At 43.9% G+C, this 24,289-nt stretch overlaps 1 protein-coding gene across 1 annotated transcript in view; it reads left to right on the top strand.

The window, feature by feature from the left end:
- LOC135056068 (myosin-3) overlaps positions 1-24,289 on the top strand; it is a 74,771-nt gene that overhangs the window by 41,331 nt on the left and 9,151 nt on the right. The window contains exons 25-38 of the mRNA XM_063960787.1: positions 206-296; positions 424-813; positions 1,099-1,225; positions 2,451-2,569; positions 2,678-2,874; positions 3,617-3,800; positions 12,905-13,070; positions 14,058-14,182; positions 15,002-15,310; positions 16,053-16,256; positions 17,537-17,662; positions 18,570-18,740; positions 19,096-19,200; positions 19,475-19,570. Of these exons, the coding sequence (XP_063816857.1) occupies positions 206-296; positions 424-813; positions 1,099-1,225; positions 2,451-2,569; positions 2,678-2,874; positions 3,617-3,800; positions 12,905-13,070; positions 14,058-14,182; positions 15,002-15,310; positions 16,053-16,256; positions 17,537-17,662; positions 18,570-18,740; positions 19,096-19,200; positions 19,475-19,570 (2,410 nt within the window). The remainder of the gene's footprint in view (positions 1-205; positions 297-423; positions 814-1,098; positions 1,226-2,450; positions 2,570-2,677; positions 2,875-3,616; positions 3,801-12,904; positions 13,071-14,057; positions 14,183-15,001; positions 15,311-16,052; positions 16,257-17,536; positions 17,663-18,569; positions 18,741-19,095; positions 19,201-19,474; positions 19,571-24,289) is intronic.

Below are 24,289 nucleotides of genomic sequence, written 5' to 3'. Positions count from 1 at the left end.
AAACTGCATCATGCTAATTAAATCCTAGCCTGTCTTAAATGCCACACCCACTTTCTATTTCTAGTCATTCAAGCTTTGAAACCAAATACTGTAGGTGATATTCACCAAAGTATAGTTTCAGTGGGATTTTACTCACATTTACTTAAATAATAAGCCTACCTCTTGCAAGTTCCTATCTTAAATTGTGTATATTTTTTGATTGTAGGAAAGATTTTGAGATGAGTCAACTGCTTGGCAAAATAGAAGATGAGCAACTTATGGGGGGTCAGCTGCAAAAGAAAATTAAGGAGCTTCAGGTGCAGTAAACTATTTTACAGGTTTCTATGGATGTGATGTTCTGTTGCAGTCATGTTACACAAAATAACCTATTCAAGAAATCTGAGCAAAACAGAACAATATTTGCCACCATTATTATTGTAATAGGCTCGTATTGAGGAGTTAGAAGAAGAGATTGAATCAGAGAGGGCGAACAGAGCGAAGGCTGAGAAGCAGAGGTCTGAACTGTCCCGAGAACTAGAAGAGATCAGTGAGAGGCTGGAGGAGGCTGGTGGTGCAACCGTAAGTCAGATTGAGCTCAACAAGAAGAGAGAAATGGAGTTCCAGAAGATGCGTAGGGACCTGGAAGAGACATCTCTTCAACATGAAGCCACAGTGGCCACTCTTCGCAAGAAGCATGCGGACAGCTCTGCTGAGTATGGGGAACAGATTGACAACTTGCAAAGGGTGAAACAAAAACTTGAAAAGGAGAAGAGTGAGATGAGGATGGAAATTGATGACATCAACAGTAATCTGGAAAGCGTAACAAAGTCCAAGGTTTGTACATAATTTGAGGGCTGCAAAGCTTGGGTTGGTGGCTCTATATTTTGGACCATATTAAACAAGTATGTTTTCTCATATCTGGTTTTAAAATACTAATATTATGTACCAGTGAATAACCGGCAATTTTTTTTTTAAAGGGGTCTCTTTTGTTCCAAATACAATCAATATACAATAGTCATTAGCAGTTGAAGAAAGATTAGTGACACATTTGTCACAATTGTTAACTATTAGAACTCTGAAATTCTGCTTTACACTTTATACCTTTCAATACATTTCCAGATTAATTTAGAAAAGATCTGCCGTACACTAGAAGACCAGTTAAGTGAGCTCAAGTCCAAGACAGAGGAGAACCAGAGGAATGTGGCTGATCTCACTATGCATAAAGCCCGTCTCCAGACTGAATCCGGTAACACTTCCTGCAAAATATACCTTTGGCTTGTATGCTTTGTAGATGCATATATAATGAATGTAGTTTTTGTGTCATGTACAAATGGAGTTTGCTATTCGCATTTTAGTTTGTCAATATTTACAGGTCTTTTCATGACACTGCTGGTCTTTTCCACAGGAAAGCTTTCACCTTGGAAGCTCTTTTATTAGTTTTAATTATTCTAGCAAATGATGCATCTTGATAATTTGAATTATAGGGAATATGTCCTGTTTTATTACATTTTGCACACTTAGTACTTTCTAAGCTAAAAACTAGGCCAAAATATATAACAATGCTTACAGTTGACCAGCCACAACCTTTTTCTCATGACCATTCCCACAAACACTTAAACTACATTTATTTTTCCTATTGGAATGTTGAACCGTCATTAAAAAACATGACAGTTGTCATCTTAGTTTTCTAAATTTTTATTTTTTTAAAGGAGTGTTCAGGAGGCTTTACTTGAGTGTTGTCACAATATAATTTAGATGGGAGTATCCTGATGTTCAATTTACCTTGGCTTTACTTATTATACATTATTTTCAAAAGTTTCACAGATAACAGGCTAACATATACTGTAGTGCTTTAGGATGGTGGGGCTTAGTCTTTTATCTCAGACCCCATGTGTCCGATAAGTCATTTGATATCATTCTGGGACCCCAAAACCCAACCAAGGATATGTATGGGCCCATAATTACTTGATGAGTTATTGTATATTTTTATATGTGTATGCCCCACAATTTTAGGAGCATAGGCGTAATATTTGATTTTATAATTCCGTGTTGCCAGAATTTGGACATGTTACTAAAAAAACTAAATGGAAATAAAATTTGCCTATTATTTACTACTTTCTTAGATCAAACTCAACTTCTGTAACAGAGGGGCAGATGTATTAACCTGGAGAAGGCATAAGGAAGTGATAAACCAGTGATATGTGCAAGGTGATAAAGGCACCATCCAATCAGATCCTAACTGTTAATTTACATAATGGAGCTGATTGGCTGGTTCCTTTATCACCTTGCACATATCACTGGTTTATCACTTCCTTATGCCTTCTCCAGTTTAATACATCTGCCCCATAGTACCAATATGCATTGAGAGTAGTACAGTTGAAATAAAACTAAAAGTTATCTTAGTAATAAAGCTGTAATATAGTATAAAAATAAAATGTATTAATTTAGTGGGTTTTAATCTCAAAATGCAGGAGAATTGTCTCGACAGCTAGAAGAAAGAGACTCTCTGGTATCACAACTGGCTAGATCCAAACAGGCATTCACGCAGCAAATTGAAGAGCTGAAGAGACTGATGGAGGAAGAAGTCAAGGTGAAATAAAAGAGGGTTCTAGGCTCGAATTCCATGTTCTACTGATTTAAAGTGTTCACTTGTTGGTCTATTTTTTTTTACCGAGCTCTAACCTTCTGTACTTACCAGGCTAAGAATGCATTAGCTCACAGCTTGCAATCATCCCGCCATGACTGCGACCTTATAAGAGAACAATATGAAGAAGAGCAGGAGGCTAAGTCTGAGTTGCAGAGAGCTTTGTCCAAGGCAAATGCTGATGTGGCTCAGTGGAGAATAAAATATGAGACGGATGCAATCCAGCGCACAGAGGAACTGGAAGATGCCAAGTAAGTAATTCATTTTATGAACACTGCATGGACCAGATGTGTACTGTCTTTGTGTTCATTTTATGTACAATTTTCTTTATTTTGTCGATCAAGTTATGACGACCATAACCACCTTTATCCATTTATATGCAGAGTGTTAGAATGTACAATACTGTAGCATACACATGGGGGGTCATTCCGAGTTGTTCACTAGGAAAAAATCTTCGCATCGCAGCGATTTTCCGCTTAATGCGCATGCGCAATGTCCGCACTGCGACTGCGCCAAGTAAATTTGCTATGCAGTTAGGAATTTTACTCACGGCTTTTTCATCGTTCTGGCGATCGTAATGTGATTGACAGGAAATGGGTGTTACTGGGCGGAAACAGGCCGTTTTATGGGCGTGTGGGAAAAAACGCTACCGTTTCCGGAAAAAACGCAGGAGTGGCCGGAGAAACGGAGGAGTGTCTGGCCGAACGCTGGGTGTGTTTGTGACGTCAAACCAGGAACGACAAGCACTGAAATGATCGCAGATGCCGAGTAAGTCTGGAGCTACTCAGAAACTGCTACGAGGTGTGTAATCGCAATATTGCGAATACATCGTTTGCAATTTTAAGATGCTAAGATTCACTCCCAGTAGGCGGCTTAGCATGAGCAAATCTGCTAAAATCCGCTTGCGAGCGAACAACTCGGAATGACCCCCCTGGAAAGAAAATGGATAAATTATGACTGTTTATGAATATTATTTTATAATGTTCTCTTTAGAAAAAAGTTGGCTCAACGCCTTCAGGAAGCAGAAGAACAAATTGAAACAGTGAACTCCAAGTGTGCATCTCTGGAGAAGACTAAGCAAAGGCTGCAGGCAGAGGTGGAAGACTTGATGATCGATGTGGAAAGGGCCAACTCTGCTGCAGCTGCTCTTGACAAGAAACAGAGGAACTTTGACAAGGTACCTGCATGTTAAGCACTCAGCTGGCACAGTCAGGTGGGAATGAGACAGTAGCCAGTTGGGCTTTTGCTGACACATGCCATCCTGCTGCATGCCCCGGCTTTTGAAGCAGAATGGATTCTCCTTCTTATCTCCTTTCCCCCGGCAGTGATGTAGGGGTTTATGGTTATGATATCACACTCTGGAATGCAGTGCGAATGGCATTCTGGGGTGCACACGTAGGGAACAAAAGTATGAAGAGGGGAACTTAGTTTCCCCTACGAACACTGTCAGACTGAGCTGTGTGAGTGCAGAGCTCTGTTGCAACAGGGAAGATTGATGCTGTGCTCTGCTTTTAGGGAGATAAGTCCCACTGGGGTGTGGCTACTCACAGTAGGGGGATATATATATATGGCAATGGGGGGTGGAAGGCAATTTTACAATAGGAGCCTACTGTATATACACACAATAAAATATTTAAATACATTTTTAAAAATATGTCAAAGTCGACAATTGCAGTAACAAAAAATCATCAATTGCATACAGTAAGTGGTTAAGAGTACATAAAGATAACATACCACTTTCAGGCATACGACCTGGGAATTTTCCTGCTCAGACCCGTGTTTTTTAACCTCTGAAAGATCCTGGGTTTTTGCTTGAGACCTCCTTTCATACTACACCTGAGACTTGGGAAATTCCTGGGTCATCCCATTTCAAACATAAGCATGGTCTGCCCATGCATTCTACAAGCCAGGACTGCCAGGCTACTCTCATGTCACACACACACACATACATGTCATACACACACACACCGGGTGAAGGATGCTGGAAGTGCACCTCCAACAGTACCCAGCCCAAGGTGTCAGCAGGCAGTCCAGACTCCTTCTTGGCAGTCCCAGTCCACTTCTGGCAGTCCCTGACCCCTTCTTGCCACTTAACCCGGGTTGTATACCAAGAATGAAAATCCCTGGAAAAACCCTGGTCAGTGGCAGGGGCACCGACCTGGGAACGTGTTCCTGGGTTGGTACCTTTCAGACATACAAGCAAGTCCTGCGTAATTTGACCGAACCCATGAAAAAACCTGGGATTCTCACAATGTCTGAAAGGGGTATGACAGAGAATAAGTACCCAGTAAGAACATACTGCTCAATAAGTATGTGTAAAGAAATATAAGTATGCTTTTCCTTCCTCAGCCACCACCATCATCTGTAACAACGCTTGCACTTCCACCCAATGCTGGGTGCAAAGTAGAGATGAGCGCCTGAAATTTTTCGGGTTTTGTGTTTTGGTTTTGGGTTCGGTTCCGCGGCCGTGTTTTGGGTTCGAACGCGTTTTGGCAAAACCTCACCGAATTTTTTTTGTCGGATTCGGGTGTGTTTTGGATTCGGGTGTTTTTTTCCAAAAACACTAAAAAACAGCTTAAATCATAGAATTTGGGGGTCATTTTGATCCCAAAGTATTATTAACCTCAAAAACCATAATTTACACTCATTTTCAGTCTATTCTGAATACCTCACACCTCACAATATTATTTTTAGTCCTAAAATTTGCACAGAGGTCGCTGTGTGAGTAAGATAAGCGACCCTAGTGGCCGACACAAACACCGGGCCCATCTAGGAGTGGCACTGCAGTGTCACGCAGGATGTCCCTTCCAAAAAACCCTCCCCAAACAGCACATGACGCAAAGAAAAAAAGAGGCGCAATGAGGTAGCTGTGTGAGTAAGATTAGCGACCCTAGTGGCCGACACAAACACCGGGCCCATCTAGGAGTGGCACTGCAGTGTCACGCAGGATGGCCCTTCCAAAAAACCCTCCCCAAACAGCACATGACGCAAAGAAAAAAAGAGGCGCAATGAGGTAGCTGTGTGAGTAAGATTAGCGACCCTAGTGGCCGACACAAACACCGGGCCCATCTAGGAGTGGCACTGCAGTGTCACGCAGGATGGCCCTTCCAAAAAACCCTCCCCAAACAGCACATGACGCAAAGAAAAAAAGAGGCGCAATGAGGTAGCGGACTGTGTGAGTAAGATTAGCGACCCTAGTGGCCGACACAAACACCGGGCCCATCTAGGAGTGGCACTGCAGTGTCACGCAGGATGTCCCTTCCAAAAAACCCTCCCCAAACAGCACATGACGCAAAGAAAAAAAGAGGCGCAATGAGGTAGCTGTGTGAGTAAGATTAGCGACCCTAGTGGCCGACACAAACACCGGGCACATCTAGGAGTGGCACTGCAGTGTCACGCAGGATGTCCCTTCCAAAAAACCCTCCCCAAACAGCACATGACGCAAAGAAAAAAAGAGGCGCAATGAGGTAGCTGTGTGAGTAAGATTAGCGACCCTAGTGGCCGACACAAACACCGGGCCCATCTAGGAGTGGCACTGCAGTGTCACGCAGGATGTCCCTTCCAAAAAACCCTCCCCAAACAGCACATGACGCAAAGAAAAAAAGAGGCGCAATGAGGTAGCTGTGTGAGTAAGATTAGCGACCCTAGTGGCCGACACAAACACCGGGCCCATCTAGGAGTGGCACTGCAGTGTCACGCAGGATGTCCCTTCCAAAAAACCCTCCCCAAACAGCACATGACGCAAAGAAAAAAAGAGGCGCAATGAGGTAGCTGTGTGAGTAAGATTAGCGACCCTAGTGGCCGACACAAACACCGGGCCCATCTAGGAGTGGCACTGCAGTGTCACGCAGGATGTCCCTTCCAAAAAACCCTCCCCAATCAGCACATGATGCAAAGAAAAAGAAAAGAAAAAAGAGGTGCAAGATGGAATTATCCTTGGGCCCTCCCACCCACCCTTATGTTGTATAAACAAAACAGGACATGCACACTTTAACCAACCCATCATTTCAGTGACAGGGTCTGCCACACGACTGTGACTGATATGACGGGTTGGTTTGGACCCCCCCCAAAAAAGAAGCAATTAATCTCTCCTTGCACAAACTGGCTCTACAGAGGCAAGATGTCCACCTCATCTTCACCCTCCGATATATCACCGTGTACATCCCCCTCCTCACAGATTATCAATTCGTCCCCACTGGAATCCACCATCTCAGCTCCCTGTGTACTTTGTGGAGGCAATTGCTGCTGGTCAATGTCTCCGCGGAGGAATTGATTATAATTAATTTTAATGAACATCATCTTCTCCACATTTTCTGGATGTAACCTCGTACGCCGATTGCTGACAAGGTGAGCGGCGGCACTAAACACTCTTTCGGAGTACACACTTGTGGGAGGGCAACTTAGGTAGAATAAAGCCAGTTTGTGCAAGGGCCTCCAAATTGCCTCTTTTTCCTGCCAGTATAAGTACGGACTGTGTGACGTGCCTACTTGGATGCGGTCACTCATATAATCCTCCACCATTCTATCAATGTTGAGAGAATCATATGCAGTGACAGTAGACGACATGTCCGTAATCGTTGTCAGGTCCTTCAGTCCGGACCAGATGTCAGCATCAGCAGTCGCTCCAGACTGCCCTGCATCACCACCAGCGGGTGGGCTCGGAATTCTGAGCCTTTTCCTCGCACCCCCAGTTGCGGGAGAATGTGAAGGAGGAGATGTTGACAGGTCGCGTTCCGCTTGACTTGACAATTTTGTCACCAGCAGGTCTTTCAACCCCAGCAGACCTGTGTCTGCCGGAAAGAGAGATCCAAGGTAGGCTTTAAATCTAGGATCGAGCACGGTGGCCAAAATGTAGTGCTCTGATTTCAACAGATTGACCACCCGTGAATCCTTGTTAAGCGAATTAAGGGCTGCATCCACAAGTCCCACATGCCTAGCGGAATCGCTCCGTGTTAGCTCCTCCTTCAATGCCTCCAGCTTCTTCTGCAAAAGCCTGATGAGGGGAATGACCTGACTCAGGCTGGCAGTGTCTGAACTGACTTCACGTGTGGCAAGTTCAAAGGGCATCAGAACCTTGCACAACGTTGAAATCATTCTCCACTGCACTTGAGACAGGTGCATTCCACCTACTATATCTTGTGCTCAATTGTATAGGCTTGAATGGCCTTTTGCTGCTCCTCCAACCTCTGAAGCATATAGAGGGTTGAATTCCACCTCGTTACCACTTCTTGCTTCAGATGATGGCAGGGCAGGTTCAGTAGTTTTTGGTGGTGCTCCAGTTTTCTGTACGTGGTGCCTGTACGCCGAAAGTGTCCCGCAATTCTTCTGGCCACCAACAGCATCTCTTGCACGCCCCTGTCGTTTTTTAAAAAATTCTGCACCACCAAATTCAAGGTATGTGCAAAACATGGGACGTGCTGGAATTGGCCCAGATTTAATGCACACACAATATTGCTGGCGTTGTCCGATGCCACAAATCCACAGGAGAGTCCAATTGGGGTAAGCCATTCCGCGATGATCTTCCTCAGTTGCCGTAAGAGGTTTTCAGCTGTGTGCGTATTCTGGAAAGCGGTGATACAAAGCGTAGCCTGCCTAGGAAAGAGTTGGCGTTTGCGAGATGCTGCTACTGGTGCCGCCGCTGCTGTTCTTGCGGCGGGAGTCCATACATCTACCCAGTGGGCTGTCACAGTCATATAGTCCTGACCCTGCCCTGCTCCACTTGTCCACATGTCCGTGGTTAAGTGGACATTGGGTACAGCTGCATTTTTTAGGACACTGGTGACTCTTTTTCTGAGGTCTGTGTACATTTTCGGTATCGCCTGCCTAGAGAAATGGAACCTAGATGGTATTTGGTACCGGGGACACAGTACCTCCAACAAGTCTCTAGTTGGCTCTGCAGTAATGATGGATACCGGAACCACGTTTCTCACCACCCAGGATGCCAAGGCCTCAGTTATCCGCTTTGCAGTAGGATGACTGCTGTGATATTTCATCTTCCTCGCAAAGGACTGTTGAACAGTCAATTGCTTACTGGAAGTAGTACAAGTGGGCTTACGACTTCCCCTCTGGGATGACCATCGACTCCCAGCGGCAACAACAGCAGCGCCAGCAGCAGTAGGCGTTACACGCAAGGATGCATCGGAGGAATCCCAGGCAGGAGAGGACTCGTCAGAATTGCCAGTGACATGGCCTGCAGGACTATTGGCATTCCTGGGGAAGGAGGAAATTGACACTGAGGGAGTTGGTGGGGTGGTTTGCGTGAGCTTGGTTACAAGAGGAAGGGATTTACTGGTCAGTGGACTGCTTCCGCTGTCACCCAAAGTTTTTGAACTTGTCACTGACTTATTATGAATGCGCTGCAGGTGACGTATAAGGGAGGATGTTCCGAGGTGGTTAACGTCCTTACCCCTACTTATTACAGCTTGACAAAGGGAACACACGGCTTGACACCTGTTGTCCGCATTTCTGGTGAAATACCTCCACACCGAAGAGCTGATTTTTTTGGTATTTTCACCTGGCATGTCAACGGCCATATTCCTCCCACGGACAACAGGTGTCTCCCCGGGTGCCTGACTTAAACAAACCACCTCACCATCAGAATCCTCCTGGTCAATTTCCTCCCCAGCGCCAGCAACACCCATATCCTCCTCATCCTGGTGTACTTCAACACTGACATCTTCAATCTGACTATCAGGAACTGGACTGCGGGTGCTCCTTCCAGCACTTGCAGGGGGCGTGCAAATGGTGGAAGGCGCATGCTCTTCACGTCCAGTGTTGGGAAGGTCAGGCATCGCAACCGACACAATTGGACTCTCCTTGTGGATTTGGGATTTCAAAGAACGCACAGTTCTTTGCGGTGCTTTTGCCAGCTTGAGTCTTTTCAGTTTTCTAGCGAGAGGCTGAGTGCTTCCATCCTCATGTGAAGCTGAACCACTAGCCATGAACATAGGCCAGGGCCTCAGCCGTTCCTTGCCACTCCGTGTGGTAAATGGCATATTGGCAAGTTTACGCTTCTCCTCCGACAATTTTATTTTAGGTTTTGGAGTCCTTTTTTTACTGATATTTGGTGTTTTGGTTTTGACATGCTCTGTACTATGCCATTGGGCATCGGCCTTGGCAGACGACGTTGCTGGCATTTCATCGTCTCGGCCATGACTAGTGGCAGCAGCTTCAGCACGAGGTGGAAGTGGATCTTGATCTATCCCTAATTTTGGAACCTCAACATTTTTGTTCTCCATATTTTAATAGGCACAACTAAAAGGCACCTCAGGTAAACAATGGAGATGGATGGATTGGATACTAGTATACAATTATGGACGGGCTGCAGAGTGCCGACACAGAGGTAGCCACAGCCGTGAACTACCGCACTGTACTGTGTCTGCTGCTAATATATAGACTGGTTGATAAAGAGATAGTATACTCGTAACTAGTATGTATGTATAAAGAAAGAAAAAAAAACCACGGTTAGGTCACTGGTATATACAATTATGGACGGGCTGCGGAGTGCCGACACAGAGGTAGCCACAGCCGTGAACTACCGCACTGTACTGTGTCTGCTGCTAATATATAGACTGGTTGATAAAGAGATAGTATACTCGTAACTAGTATGTATGTATAAAGAAAGAAAAAAAAACCACGGTTAGGTCACTGGTATATACAATTATGGACGGGCTGCGGAGTGCCGACACAGAGGTAGCCACAGCCGTGAACTACCGCACTGTACTGTGTCTGCTGCTAATATATAGACTGGTTGATAAAGAGATAGTATACTCGTAACTAGTATGTATGTATAAAGAAAGAAAAAAAAAACCACGGTTAGGTCACTGGTATATACAATTATGGACGGGCTGCCGAGTGCCGACACAGAGGTAGCCACAGCCGTGAACTACCGCACTGTACTGTGTCTGCTGCTAATATATAGACTGGTTGATAAAGAGATAGTATACTCGTAACTAGTATGTATGTATAAAGAAAGAAAAAAAACCCACGGTTAGGTCACTGGTATATACAATTATGGACGGGCTGCGGAGTGCCGACACAGAGGTAGCCACAGCCGTGAACTACCGCACTGTACTGTGTCTGCTGCTAATATATAGACTGGTTGATAAAGAGATAGTATACTCGTAACTAGTATGTATGTATAAAGAAAGAAAAAAAAACCACGGTTAGGTCACTGGTATATACAATTATGGACGGGCTGCGGAGTGCCGACACAGAGGTAGCCACAGCCGTGAACTACCGCACTGTACTGTGTCTGCTGCTAATATATAGACTGGTTGATAAAGAGATAGTATACTCGTAACTAGTATGTATGTATAAAGAAAGAAAAAAAAACCACGGTTAGGTCACTGGTATATACAATTATGAACGGGCTGCCGAGTGCCGACACAGAGGTAGCCACAGCCGTGAACTACCGCACTGTACTGTGTCTGCTGCTAATATATAGACTGGTTGATAAAGAGATAGTATACTCGTAACTAGTATGTATGTATAAAGAAAGAAAAAAAACCACGGTTAGGTCACTGGTATATACAATTATGGACGGGCTGCGGAGTGCCGACACAGAGGTAGCCACAGCCGTGAACTACCGCACTGTACTGTGTCTGCTGCTAATATATAGACTGGTTGATAAAGAGATAGTATACTCGTAACTAGTATGTATGTATAAAGAAAGAAAAAAAAACCACGGTTAGGTCACTGGTATATACAATTATGGACGGGCTGCCGAGTGCCGACACAGAGGTAGCCACAGCCGTGAACTACCGCACTGTACTGTGTCTGCTGCTAATATATAGACTGGTTGATAAAGAGATAGTATACTCGTAACTAGTATGTATGTATAAAGAAAGAAAAAAAAACCACGGTTAGGTCACTGGTATATACAATTATGGACGGGCTGCGGAGTGCCGACACAGAGGTAGCCACAGCCGTGAACTACCGCACTGTACTGTGTCTGCTGCTAATATATAGACTGGTTGATAAAGAGATAGTATACTCGTAACTAGTATGTATGTATAAAGAAAGAAAAAAAAACCACGGTTAGGTCACTGGTATATACAATTATGTACGGGCTGCCGAGTGCCGACACAGAGGTAGCCACAGCCGTGAACTACCGCACTGTACTGTGTCTGCTGCTAATATAGACTGGTTGATAAAGAGATAGTATACTACTAATATTATATACTGGTGGTCAGGTCACTGGTCACTAGTCACACTGGCAGTGGCACTCCTGCAGCAAAAGTGTGCACTGTTTAATTTTAATATAATATTATGTACTCCTGGCTCCTGCTATAACCTATAACTGGCACTGCAGTAGTGCTCCCCAGTCTCCCCCACAATTATAAGCTGTGTGAGCTGAGCAGTCAGACAGATATATAATAAGATGATGCAGCACACTGGCCTGAGCCTGAGCAGTGCACACAGATATGGTATGTATGTGACTGAGTCACTGTGTGCTGTGTATCGCTTTTTTCAGGCAGAGAACGGATTATAAATAAAAGTGGTGGTCACTGGTCACTATCAGCAAAACTCTGCACTGTACACTACTGAGTACTCCTAATGCTCCCCAAAATTAGTAAATCAAGTGTCTAAACGGAGAGGACGCCAGCCACGTCCTCTCCCTATCAATCTCAATGCACGTGTGAAAATGGCGGCGACGCGCGGCTCCTTATATAGAATCCGAGTCTCGCGATAGAATCCGAGCCTCGCGAGAATCCGACAGCGTCATGATGACGTTCGGGCGCGCTCGGGTTAACCGAGCAAGGCGGGAAGATCCGAGTCGCTCGGACCCGTGAAAAAAAACATGAAGTTCGTGCGGGTTCGGATTCAGAGAAACCGAACCCGCTCATCTCTAGTGCAAAGGCCTGCCTGAAAAAGGTGTCCCAGCTGTGCAAGCGCAGAAGGTGGGCTACATGCCCATGATACTCCTATGAGACACAGCTGTTCCATGCATCATAATAGTCCGAGTCCAGAAACACTATTTATGTTATGCTCCATCTGGTTGAGATGCTATTTGGATGGAGCTACTTGCCACTGCTAATGCTGATGCATTGTTCGATGCATGCGCATTTTGCAATTTCTGATGCATTCACAGTCAGTGGTAAAATCATGTCTTACTCAGAATCAGCGCCATTATCCATAACTAAGGTCAAAAGGGGTTTTCTCTTGGATTTATAACTGATTTACACCGTAGTTGCTGAAAAATGAATACATAACAAAATAAAACAAAATGAACAAAATTAATGTTAACTTATACTAAGTCTCTCCTTCTCATTGTTCAAGATCCTGGCTGAGTGGAAACAGAAATACGAGGAAACTCAGGCTGAACTTGAGACTTCTCTGAAAGAGTCAAGGTCTTTGAGTACAGAGCTCTTCAAAATGAAGAATGCCTATGAGGAAAGCCTAGACCAACTAGAGACGATTAAGAGGGAAAACAAGAATCTGCAACGTAAGTAAAAGCAGAAACATGATGTAGCTTTAAAGCATTCCATTTTAAATAAAAGGGATTTCACCTTCAGAAAGCAATTCTAATTAGTTTTTTCTCAAACTGTACTCAGGTTTGAATCAAATACCTCTAGTATTTGATTCAAACCTGAGTACAGTTTGAGAAAAAACTAATTAGAATTGAGAGAGAGAGAGAGAGAGAGAGAGAGAGAGAGAGAGAGAATATACTGTGTGTGCAAGAGAACATCTGGAACCCAAGTTGCATTTTATATATAAAATATATTATACTAGAACATAGGTTCTCAAACTCGGTCCTCAGGACCCCACACAGTGCATGTTTTGCAGGTAACCCAGCAGGTGCACAGGTGTAGTCATTACTCACTGACACATTTTAAAAGGTCCACAAGTGGAGCTAATTATTTCACTCGCGATTCTGTGAGGAGACCTGCAAAACATGGACTGTGTGGGGTCCTGAGGACCGAGTTCGAGAACCTGTGTACTAGAACATGGGGTGTAATTATAATTAACATGGTACATACATGAAAAATCATTTGTGGCTGCTTTTGCAGTTGGCGATAGACGTCCATGCAGATATCCCTCCGTGTTACATCTTAGATTTTGTGAGGGTCCCCCTAAAAATGACTGTTTTGGTGGGATATCCTGCAATATAAATATTCCCCAGTCTTATTGAACTCTATGTGGTAAATTTACTAAGATGTGAGTTGTTCTATTTAAGATGGGATGTTGCCCATAATCACATTCTACTTCTTATTTATCTAGCACCTTCTAGAAGATAATACCTGAAATCTGATTGGATGTTATGGGCAACATCCCATTTTAAAAAGAACTCCAATCTTAGTAAATGTACCTCAATATCTGTTCTTAATGTATATATCTGTTGTTACACAAAATTGGTGGAATTCAAATGCTTAAACATTAACATTTTTTTCTGAGATTCATCATTACAACACAATTACTGTATATTATGTAGAGGAGATTACGGACCTGACAGACCAAGTGGCTACAAGCAGTAAGACCATTCACGAGCTGGAAAAAGCTAAGAAAGTGGTTGAAATGGAGAAGAGTGAAATGCAAGCTTCTCTTGAAGAGGCAGAGGTATTGTCTCCTAATTATTATAACCAGCTATTAATCTGTCCTGTAGTCAGTGGTGTGGGTGTGTTTCAGAGGTCTATAATATCCAAGAAATAATGCTGCAAGGTGTGTATAAAAGAGCAGACCCCAGCAAGCAGATAGTGCAATACCAGTTAACAGTTCTCTGGATAAATATAGCAATGCCGTTTTAGGCTGGACGCCATGCAGTGTGGTGAGGCAGAGCCTTTCCTGTCATACTAACATTTGTGCCAGAGTTTTGACTGTATAAAGTATATGAAATTACAAAGAATATGTTTGAAGTATCTGCTTTGCATTAGTCTAATCATTTTTATAGCAAAAACTCTGGAGTTAAAAATTAATGGAAGTGCACCCCCTACCCCCCCCCCCTACCTTTTCTGCACATCTTTGATCAAAACTCACCAAATTTTGAGGAGTATACAGTATTCTGCTGCACCTGTGTATAATGCCTAGATGTACCCTTTGGCTCATATATTGTGTGTAAATCTGGCTCTGGTGCTAGCCAGTGTCTCCTGAGCCATTTAGCTCACTGCACATCTCTGACGCCATGTGCAGTTTCAGCTGGATCAGCAAAGTCAGAGCTGTTTACTTCCCAAGGGTCATTGCAAGGACAGGCTGTGGGTGGGCATTTTGTGGAGAAATATGGACACTTGTGCAAATTAAGAAGTATTGTGGGTCTGCCAATTTTTGTGGTTTATAAATGAACATTATCAATAATATAATTGAAAAGCATACACTATGTAGCTAAATCCCATTACATATACATATTAGATATATACCCTTTATGATATTTTACCTATATAGGCTGCTCTTGAGCATGAGGAGTCTAGGATTCTTCACATCCAGCTTGAACTGACCCAAGTGAAGGCTGACATTGAACGGAAGGTAGCAGAGAAAGATGAGGAGATTGACCAGCTGAAGAGGAATTACCAGAGGACAGTGGAGACCATGCAGACAGCCCTTGACTCTGAGATAAGAAGCAGGAATGAAGCTATCAGAATTAAGAAGAAGATGGAAGGTGACCTGAATGAAATGGAGATACAGCTCAGTCATGCAAACCGCATTGCTGCAGAAGCTCAAAAACACTTACGGAATATTCAAGGCCAACTTAAGGTAAATCATGTCTTTAGTGTATGTTGTTTTACCCAGGACAAAGACCGATTGAAGCTATAGAGAGAATGAGGATGAGAAATAGCAACAGTACAAAGTTAAAGATAGCACCACAGAAAATAGTTGCAAGGCCCTGGTATATGTTAATTGTGTGCCATTGCCAAAGACACTGGAAACCTTTCATGATAGGAATATTATCCTCATTGTTTTGTAATTCCATAATGTTAACTTTTTAAAACTGAATAACATTGTCAGCCTGGAATTAAGGCTCAGTTATGTGTATTACATTAGTGTAGGGTTTCCTGTCTATTCAGCATTTAACTTTCACAAATGTTTTGAAAGTTGTATTCAATTAAATCAACTGCTCAGTTTGTCTGTTGTTCAGCTTTGAGCAAGACATCAGCACAATTTGTACAATACTGTGAAGTTCATTGGGGTAGATGTATTAACCTGGAGAAGGCATAAAGAAGTGCTAAACCAGTGATAAATGCACCAGCCAATCAGCTCCAATATGTAAATTAACAGTTAGGAGCTGATTGGCTGGTGTTTATCACCTTGCACTTATCACTGGTTTATCACTTCCTTATGTCTTCTCCAGGCTTAATACATCTGCCCCATTGTTTCTAATGTGACATAAAAATATCTAAATACCAGTGAATAATGTCATTAACATACTCTATCGTTCATGCCAACTTTCCCACCTCTGGATAAATAAATAACAATGAAATTGTCTTTTTCTTCCTAGGACACTCAAATCCATCTGGATGATGCTCTCCGTGGGCAAGAAGACCTGAAAGAGCAGCTTGCCATTGTTGAGCGTAGAAACAATCTGATGGCAGCTGAAATCGAAGAGCTGAGAGCTGCCCTTGAGCAAACTGAAAGGGCCAGAAAGGTGGCAGAACAAGAGCTTCTGGATGCCATGGAACGTGTCCAGCTCCTGCACTCACAGGTAGAGCAGATAAAGAACTTTTATATTGCAATACAAATTGAGTTGTTGATGGGAGTATTAAGAGAGCATCAAAATAAAGTTTTGGCAGTTACTATCTGAGCAGAAAATTGAGTAAAATATCATTATTAATTATAAACTACAGTATATAATAATCTGCTAAGGTCTGTCCCCTCTCCTACATGCATGCAAAGTGGGAACCGGGGCATGGCCACCCCATTCCAATGACTCTCACTGCTGTAGTTATGGGACAGACCCTAGCCAAAGAGGAAGGATCTGTTGGGAATGGGGCAAGTATGGGGGTGGGATGGAATAGGGGAGGATGATAGACTAGAAGGGTGTGACAGAGTGGGAGCAGACAGGACAGAGCAGCAGATAGAAAGGGGGTGAGGCAGGACAGATCAGGGGCAGGACAGGACAGGGCAGCAGGCAGAATGAGGTGACCCATCTTATGCCGAGTCCTTTTACTAGTATAATAATAATTGGGATGTGGTTAAAATAATAATAGTTGGGAACCCAACTGTCAGAAGACCAACAGTGGGATACCAGTGGTCAGAATCCTGACACATCTGGGAGGTAAGTACTGATCTTGGAGTTAGGGTTTGGCACTATGCTGTGGTGGTGGTGGGGGAGGTTAGGGTTAGGGTGCAGGAGGTGTTGGTTGGGGTTAGGGGAATGGTAAAAATATTTACAGGGTTGTATTGGGATTAGGGCCATCAAGATCCCGCTGACGGTCTTCTGACTGTTGGGATCCTGATTGCTAGTATTTCGTACCCAACCCTAATAATTAAATGTGAGTATTTTGGTCTAATTCAATCCATCCATCTAATGTTTGTGAGGATCTTTATACAAATCTCACAGAGTTGTGAGGGTCCTGGTAGATGCAGACCTCTGAAATTTATATTTTCTAGTTTTTCCTATATAGAGAATTCAGTGGATAGAGGATAGCAGCAGCCTAGATGATAGAGAGATATGGAAATAACCTATTCCATCTTCTGAGTTGGACTTTACCCAATGTAGTACTCTCCTGGCAGTAAGACCAGGTCAATTTGTCTGTACAGCGGGGAGTCTGTATGAGGGGTGTCTGTACAGCAGGAGGCGAAGGGGTTGTTGTGTGTCTGTATGGGGGTCTGGGTGTTTATCAGCAATTTTATTACAGGGGGTCCTTCAAATTTGTTGCCCCTGGGCCCTCACCACCCTTAATTCAGACCTGCGCATTAATAACAAATTCAGAATATTTGTTGTCTGTGATGATGGTGTGTAACTTTAACACTTTTCTGCAGAACACAAGTCTTATTAACACCAAGAAGAAGCTTGAGAGTGATGTGGCACAGCTACAAGGGGAGATTGAAGACACCACTAGAGAGGCCAAGAATGCAGACGAGAAAGCAAAGAAAGCTATTACTGATGTGAGCATTCTGTTTAATTTCTTACAGTAACTAGAGTATGCTGCTAAATGTACCCGTTCCAACCTGTGTAATGCACTTAACGTCAAACAATACTTATTTCAATATCAGGAGAAAGTCTTCTCTGTCTACAAAAGCAATGTGAAATTTAGTATGGTATACAGAGCAGGTAAAAGTCCTTCTTAAGATGGCCATACACCTAAAGATTGATTGTCCAATCTGGCTGGTTGGAATCAAATCTGGTAATGTATGGGAGCAACTAACAATTGACCATTTGCTCCCAAAAACCAGACAAAAATGGTCAAACAGGTTAAATCCATTTGATTTAACAAATTTGTCTGAACAACCATCAATTGTCATTTGCTCCCACTCTATGTCAACTCTGCCTCCCCTACCTTACTCTGTCAACCTCTGCCTCTCCCTGTCACCCACTGTCGTGTGGCATATTGTGAACTCGGGTTGAGATTAAGGAAATGGGCACCAGGGCCCACCACTGGACTGACTTATGCTATTACTATCATTTGGCTGATACTTTTCTCATATTAAGTTTTGTGAGGAATTAAAACCACTATTCCCTGTCAAATTAAAATTCCTTCTCAGTTAAAAAAAAAAAGAAAGACTGAAATGTGGTCTGATCTCAAACATAAAATACAGTTGATTCGGAAGGATTTAAACATGCCATTTGAAAATGTACTGACACTGTTATGCTGTCTTTCAAGAATACTGTACTGTAGATCTTCTACTTGTGTGTGCTAAAACCTCCATCCCCCAACTCCTTAAACCTCCAAGTACCACACTTTTTTTTTATCAGACATGGTTTAGATCACTTCTCTAACAGGCCCTTAAAATAAGTAAAGATAATTGAGCATCCATATCCAATGAGGACAGCTTTAAGTTCTGTTATCTGCAGGCAGCGATGATGGCTGAGGAACTGAAGAAGGAGCAAGATACCAGCGCTCACCTAGAGAGGATGAAGAAAAACCTGGACCAGACAGTGAAGGACCTTCAGCTTCGATTGGAAGAAGCTGAACAGCTGGCACTTAAAGGAGGCAAGAAGCAGCTCCAGAAACTGGAGGCCAGAGTGAGTGCCTGACCTACCCTTGAATGTAGTATATGTCATTTATCATCTCCATAGTCTTGGAGAGGTGAGAAAGCGTACTGTAAGGAAGTAACTATTGCACAGTTAAACAAGATGCATTTACTAGCAACACTGTTAAGTCACATCTCTACAATATAGCGAGGCATAAGCATATCCACTTGTACTTCTGATGAAAATACTATTTTTAACTAGAAGCATCTTGAGATACATCCAACTCAACATCTATATGAAAGGACACATTTTCTACATTGGTCCAAAGGTCAAATATGTCCAACTCTAAATGAGTGACAGTGTGTTTACATTTTCTGATATAAACTTTACTAACGGATTTGTTCAGGTAAGAGAGCTGGAGACTGAGTTGGATATGGAACAGAAGAGAAGTGCGGACGTTGTTAAAGGGATTCGGAAATATGAGAGACGTGTGAAGGAGCTCACGTTTCAGGTAAGGAAGTTGATAACATTGTAATTGAGGTGCTTTCCCATTGGACAGCATTATTAACTAGTGAACCATTATGTAATAGGTAGCATCTATCCTTGCGTATCAATGCCTATTTCCCTATAGATTGTAAACTTACGAGCAGAGCCTTCCTACCTCTATGTCTGTCTATTTTTGCCCAGTTTTGTTCTATTATTGTTGTTCTAATTGTAAAGTGCAACGGAATATGCTGCACTATATAAGAAAATGTTAATAAATATCTGATTCATTCCTACCAAAGGCTGAGGAAGACAGGAAGAATAATTTGAGACTCCAAGACCTGGTTGACAAACTTCAAGTCAAAGTTAAATCCTACAAGAGGCAGAGTGAGGAGGCGGTAAGTAAATATGTGGTCATTGTATTTTATGTCATGGGGATAAGCTAATGCAAAATCTATAGTCTGTCTAACTCAGTAGTGTTGTTGTGTATATTTTGGGGGATATTCAATTGTTTGAAAAGTCAGTTGGGTGTTTGTGTTTTCCTATCTAATAGACAGGAAAAAACAGACACCCAACTGACTTTTCAAACATTTGAATTCCCCCATTGTGTTAGAAGGACAACAACACATCAGCTATGAACAGACTATGTAACTGCAAATGGTTACAGGGGGATGTGGCAGACAGAAAATAAATATGGTAAAGAAAATGATTGTATTAAGACAATTTCTTTGTGTATCTGTAAAACCCCAGGCCCAAGGATGCTGCTAAGTTTACCTGTGCAAAGTGGATAAGGCTTTTTCAGCCTCTAGGGGACACTGGAGTAGAAGTTAACACTGGGGGGTATAGGTGGTGGCTATAGGGAGCTGGCACTTTAAATAGATCAAAAAGTGTGAAGGCTCCTCCCCCTCTATGCCCCATCAGCTCTCAGTTTTTAGAAAAGTGCCGAGGGAGCCGATCACATTAGGTTGGGCTCCAGCCTTTATCTTTTTTATTTTATTTTAATTTATTTTATTCTTACTTTTACATTTTACTGGGACCAGATCCCATAATATTACTGCCTAAGGGGAGCCCTTCACCACTTGTGAGAGAAGTGGGGTTTGGGTTCCTAGTATAGAGCCCTTCGCATCTTATAAGAGAAGTGTGGTCCGGGTTCCTAGTATAGAGCCATTCGCCACTTATAAGAGAAGTGGAGTCTGGGTTCCTAGTATAGAGCAATTTACCACTTATAAGAGAAATGGGGTCTGGGTTCCTAGTATAGAGCCATTCTCCACTTATAAGAGAAATGGGGTCCGGGTTCCTAGTATAGAGCCATTCGCCACTTATAAGAGAAATGGGGTCTGGGTTCCTAGTATAGAGCCATTCTCCACTCATAAGAGAAATGGGGTCCGGGTTCCTAGTATAGAGCCCTTTGCCAATTATGAGAGAAATGGGGTCCGGGTTCCTAGTATAGAGCCCTTTGCCAATTATGAGAGAAGTGGGGTCGGATTCCTAGTATAGAGCCATTCGCCACTTATAAGAGAAGTGGGGTCTGGGTTCCTAGTAGAGAGCCCTTCGCCAATTATGAGAGAAGTGGGGTCTGGGTCTCTGAAAGGCTGCATATGCAGACAAGAACTGTCAGGGCTTGTTAGAGCTTGTTAGAGAAGTCCTGCCATGGTTCTCAATTCCACCGGTGACACTTGAGGCATTTGGTCGGTGAGTAAATCTCTCCTCCCTCCATTAAGGCACACACTGTATTCCTGTGATAATAGTTGATTCGTGGGCAGCACTGCATGTTGGCCGCGGTCAGCGCTGACAGTTCTGACGGGTGATAGCCGCTATCAGCGCTGACTCTTACAGTGGGTGATAGCCGCGGGCATTGCTGCAGTCACAGTTGCGGCGGGTGATGGCTGTTGGCAGTGTACAGTGCTGCATGTAAGCCGCGGTCAGCGCTGAGTGGTAGCCGCATCAGCACTGACAGTTGCAGAGAGTTGTGGCAGCTGGCGCTGCGGGTAAACAGGGGGGAGGCGGGTGTGTGGCGAGCCGCAGTTGGGATATCCTAGCTGCGTTCAGCGTGGAGTACACGCGGCAACTAACCCCCACAACATCCCCCCCCCCCCGCTGCAGTAAACAATAGAAGCCCTGTTCAGGCTGGGGGTAGGGGTTACAGCCGCGAAGGCACTGTGTTAATGGATGAGGCTAACAGATAAACTCTAATTATAGCCACTATCCGCTCAGGCTGTTTCAGCCAGGGAGCGCTGTGGACATAATGCTGGGAAGCCAACCAGGTTATAAAGGGAGTGGCTCCCCAAGCAGCAGTGAATGAGGGGCAGAACTACAAGCAGAGCGGGCTAGTCATGGGTAAAGGGATACATTGAACTGAGTTGAGACACATGACTCAGCTCAGTGTAGTGTCTCGAGACAATGGGGGACATTTACTAAGCAGTGATAAGAGCGGAGAAGTGAGCCAGTGGAGAAGTGCCCATGGCAACCAATCCGCACTGAAGTAACAGCTATAATGTGCATACTATAAAATTATACAGGGCTACTGATTGGTTGAAGGGGCAACTTCTCCACTGGCTCACTTCTCTGCTTTTATCACTGCTTAGTAAATGTCCCCCAGTGTCTCAGTACATGGCTCTTTTGTAATGCATTGCAGACTGTGCCCATGCAGTGAGAGCAGAGACTGCTGGCAGTGCTGGGACTCGTGGAGGGAGTGACTCAGACGGTATCCGGTATTTAGGTCGACCCTGTCTAGGTCGACCACTGAAGGTCGACAGTGAGTAGGTCGACACTGATTAAAGGTCGACACATGACTAGGTCGACATGTATGCAAGGTCGACGCGGTCATTAGGTCGACATGTGCAAGTCCGACACAGGTTTTTTGGGGGTTTTAGTACTTTTTCATATCTCCTCTATCCAAGCGGGCATAAAGTTGGTTATAAATCTTGTGCCTGAAGCATGGCGAGCGAACACGTTTCAACTGAGGGCCAACTGGGGCCACTGACGGTGGCCCCAGATGGAAATTCGGGTCAAGACACCCCCCCCCCAAAAAAAAAACAACAACAAAAAACTGTGTCAACCTAATGACTATGCCGACCTAGTCATGTGTTGACCTTCAGTGCCGACCTTCGGTGGTCGACCTAGTGCCTGTCAACCTAGACAGGGTTGACCCAATGATCGGCACTCGACTCAGACATCTGGGAGTGGGTCAGCTATTCAGCTGCACTGACTGAATCAATGAATCTGATTTGTCTCCACTGAGTCTGCACTGTCTCAACTCAGTCTCACAGGCAGTCAGTGCTCAGTGACTCAGACCTCTGGTAGTTTCTCTGCTATTCAGCTGCACTGAATGAATCAGTAATGAATCCTATGAGTCTCCACTGAGTTGTTCACTGTCTCAACTCAGTGTCACAGGAAGACAGGCACAGCAGCAGCCCTGACATTGAGCAGCATCACGCTGCTCCCTCCCAGTGGGTGTCAGCCAGGAGTGCTGCCACCCAATCACTGTGACTGACTGAGAGAGGCTACTGGGGGCTGTCTCAACACACCAAACTGTGAGTGACTCGAATCATTCGAACTTCTAAATTATTCGAGTCATTGTGTTGAGACAGCAACTCAGTAGCCATCACTAGAGCGGGCTTCTGCCTGTCAATCAGCGCAGGGCGGGCTCCTTAACAGCAGGCAGCATTGGAATTGCATTTAACCTGTTCCTCTTTCTTTTCTCCTGCAGCAAGCATTAGAACAGGCACCTTATTCTCTCCACTGCAGTATACCTGGTTCATTTGCCCTCTGGATGTTGTAAGTGTGCAGGGGTCTAGATTAGCAGTGGGCTACAGTGAGGGGTGTGTCTCTCCCTTTTACTTCAATGAGAACGCCCACACTGCAAGTTTGTTTTGGCTGACTCCTCCATGGGCAACTCCCCTTGCAGGAATAATGGTTAATTTAAGGTATTGGGGGGAGACAGCTAGATCAGAAGGCCCTTTACAGGGTCCCCTATCTGTTTCCTTCCTCTTCTGTTGCCTCTACACCAATCAGACCAGATCCCTGGACGGGTTGGTGGAGTTTGTATTATTCTGCCAGACGGAGAGTAAAAAAAAAAATATATATATATTTTGGCATGTATGGTGTAATGGTTCACTTTATTGCTTCACAGCCCTGGGGCCATGGGTACGTTACTACACAGATCTATTTTATCGGCTATCACTCATAGCTACATGGTTGTGCATTTTTTTTTCCAGCCACCTCAATATTCGGTAAATGACAGATCAGCTATCTGTGACAGGGAGGAGTCTTGATAAGACTGGGTCACATGCCAAAACCCTTTTATCTCAGACTGTCCCTTTTCAGAGTCTATGATGGGGAATTGTGAAGATTTTCCACAAGTGTATGCCTCGATTTCCGTGAACAGAATAGACATTATAGTCTATAGATACAGCTACAAGAGTAGGGCAGTTCTGATTTTGCAGCATCTGAAATTATAGCTGGAGGAGCGTTTTAGCTACGTTCTTGGCAGGCGGATGTAGAGTCTATGGCAGGAACAAATAGCTCTATCAGTAAGGTGCCTGCCTTCAGTGTAACAGGTCAGGGTTTCTAATCCTGGGTATCACTGTGAAGACATGTGTGATTTTAAACAGATGATAATCAAATATATATATTATATATACACATACATACATACATACATACATGAAGGGAGGTAGAAGCACATTTTACAATTACTACTCCGCAACCTACACGTTCCTATACGGAACCTTCTTTCTGCTCCTTTGAGCGCCAAAGTTGTTTTTCGGTAGAGCGTGTGGAAATACCGCTCAGTCTAAATAAATTAGAGAATATGGCCGACTGCACGCCACTGGCAGGTGCCAGAAGTTTGAACCAGCTGAGAAGACTGTGGCACAACTGCTTTCTTTCCCTCCCGAGGGCACGACTGCGATATTTAACGATAGGTGGTTTCGCAGGGGAGGTCATGCGGTTGTTAAGTGCCATGATGTTTCTAAGGTGCTGCTATATGGCTGTTTAGAGCTATGATGGTTCTAACCACCTCCCCAAAACATTAGATTTTGAGTTTTCTCCTCTGTTTCATTCTTCATAACGGGATAAGCGGTTAGCCCCTCCGGGGGAAATTCCTATCCTTGTAA

Source organism: Pseudophryne corroboree, chromosome 3 (assembly GCF_028390025.1).
Source record: "Pseudophryne corroboree isolate aPseCor3 chromosome 3, aPseCor3.hap2, whole genome shotgun sequence".
Lineage (NCBI taxonomy): Eukaryota > Metazoa > Chordata > Amphibia > Anura > Myobatrachidae > Pseudophryne > Pseudophryne corroboree.
The sequence above is the reverse complement of the archived record's forward strand: the minus strand, read 5'-3'. Positions and strand labels throughout refer to the sequence as shown.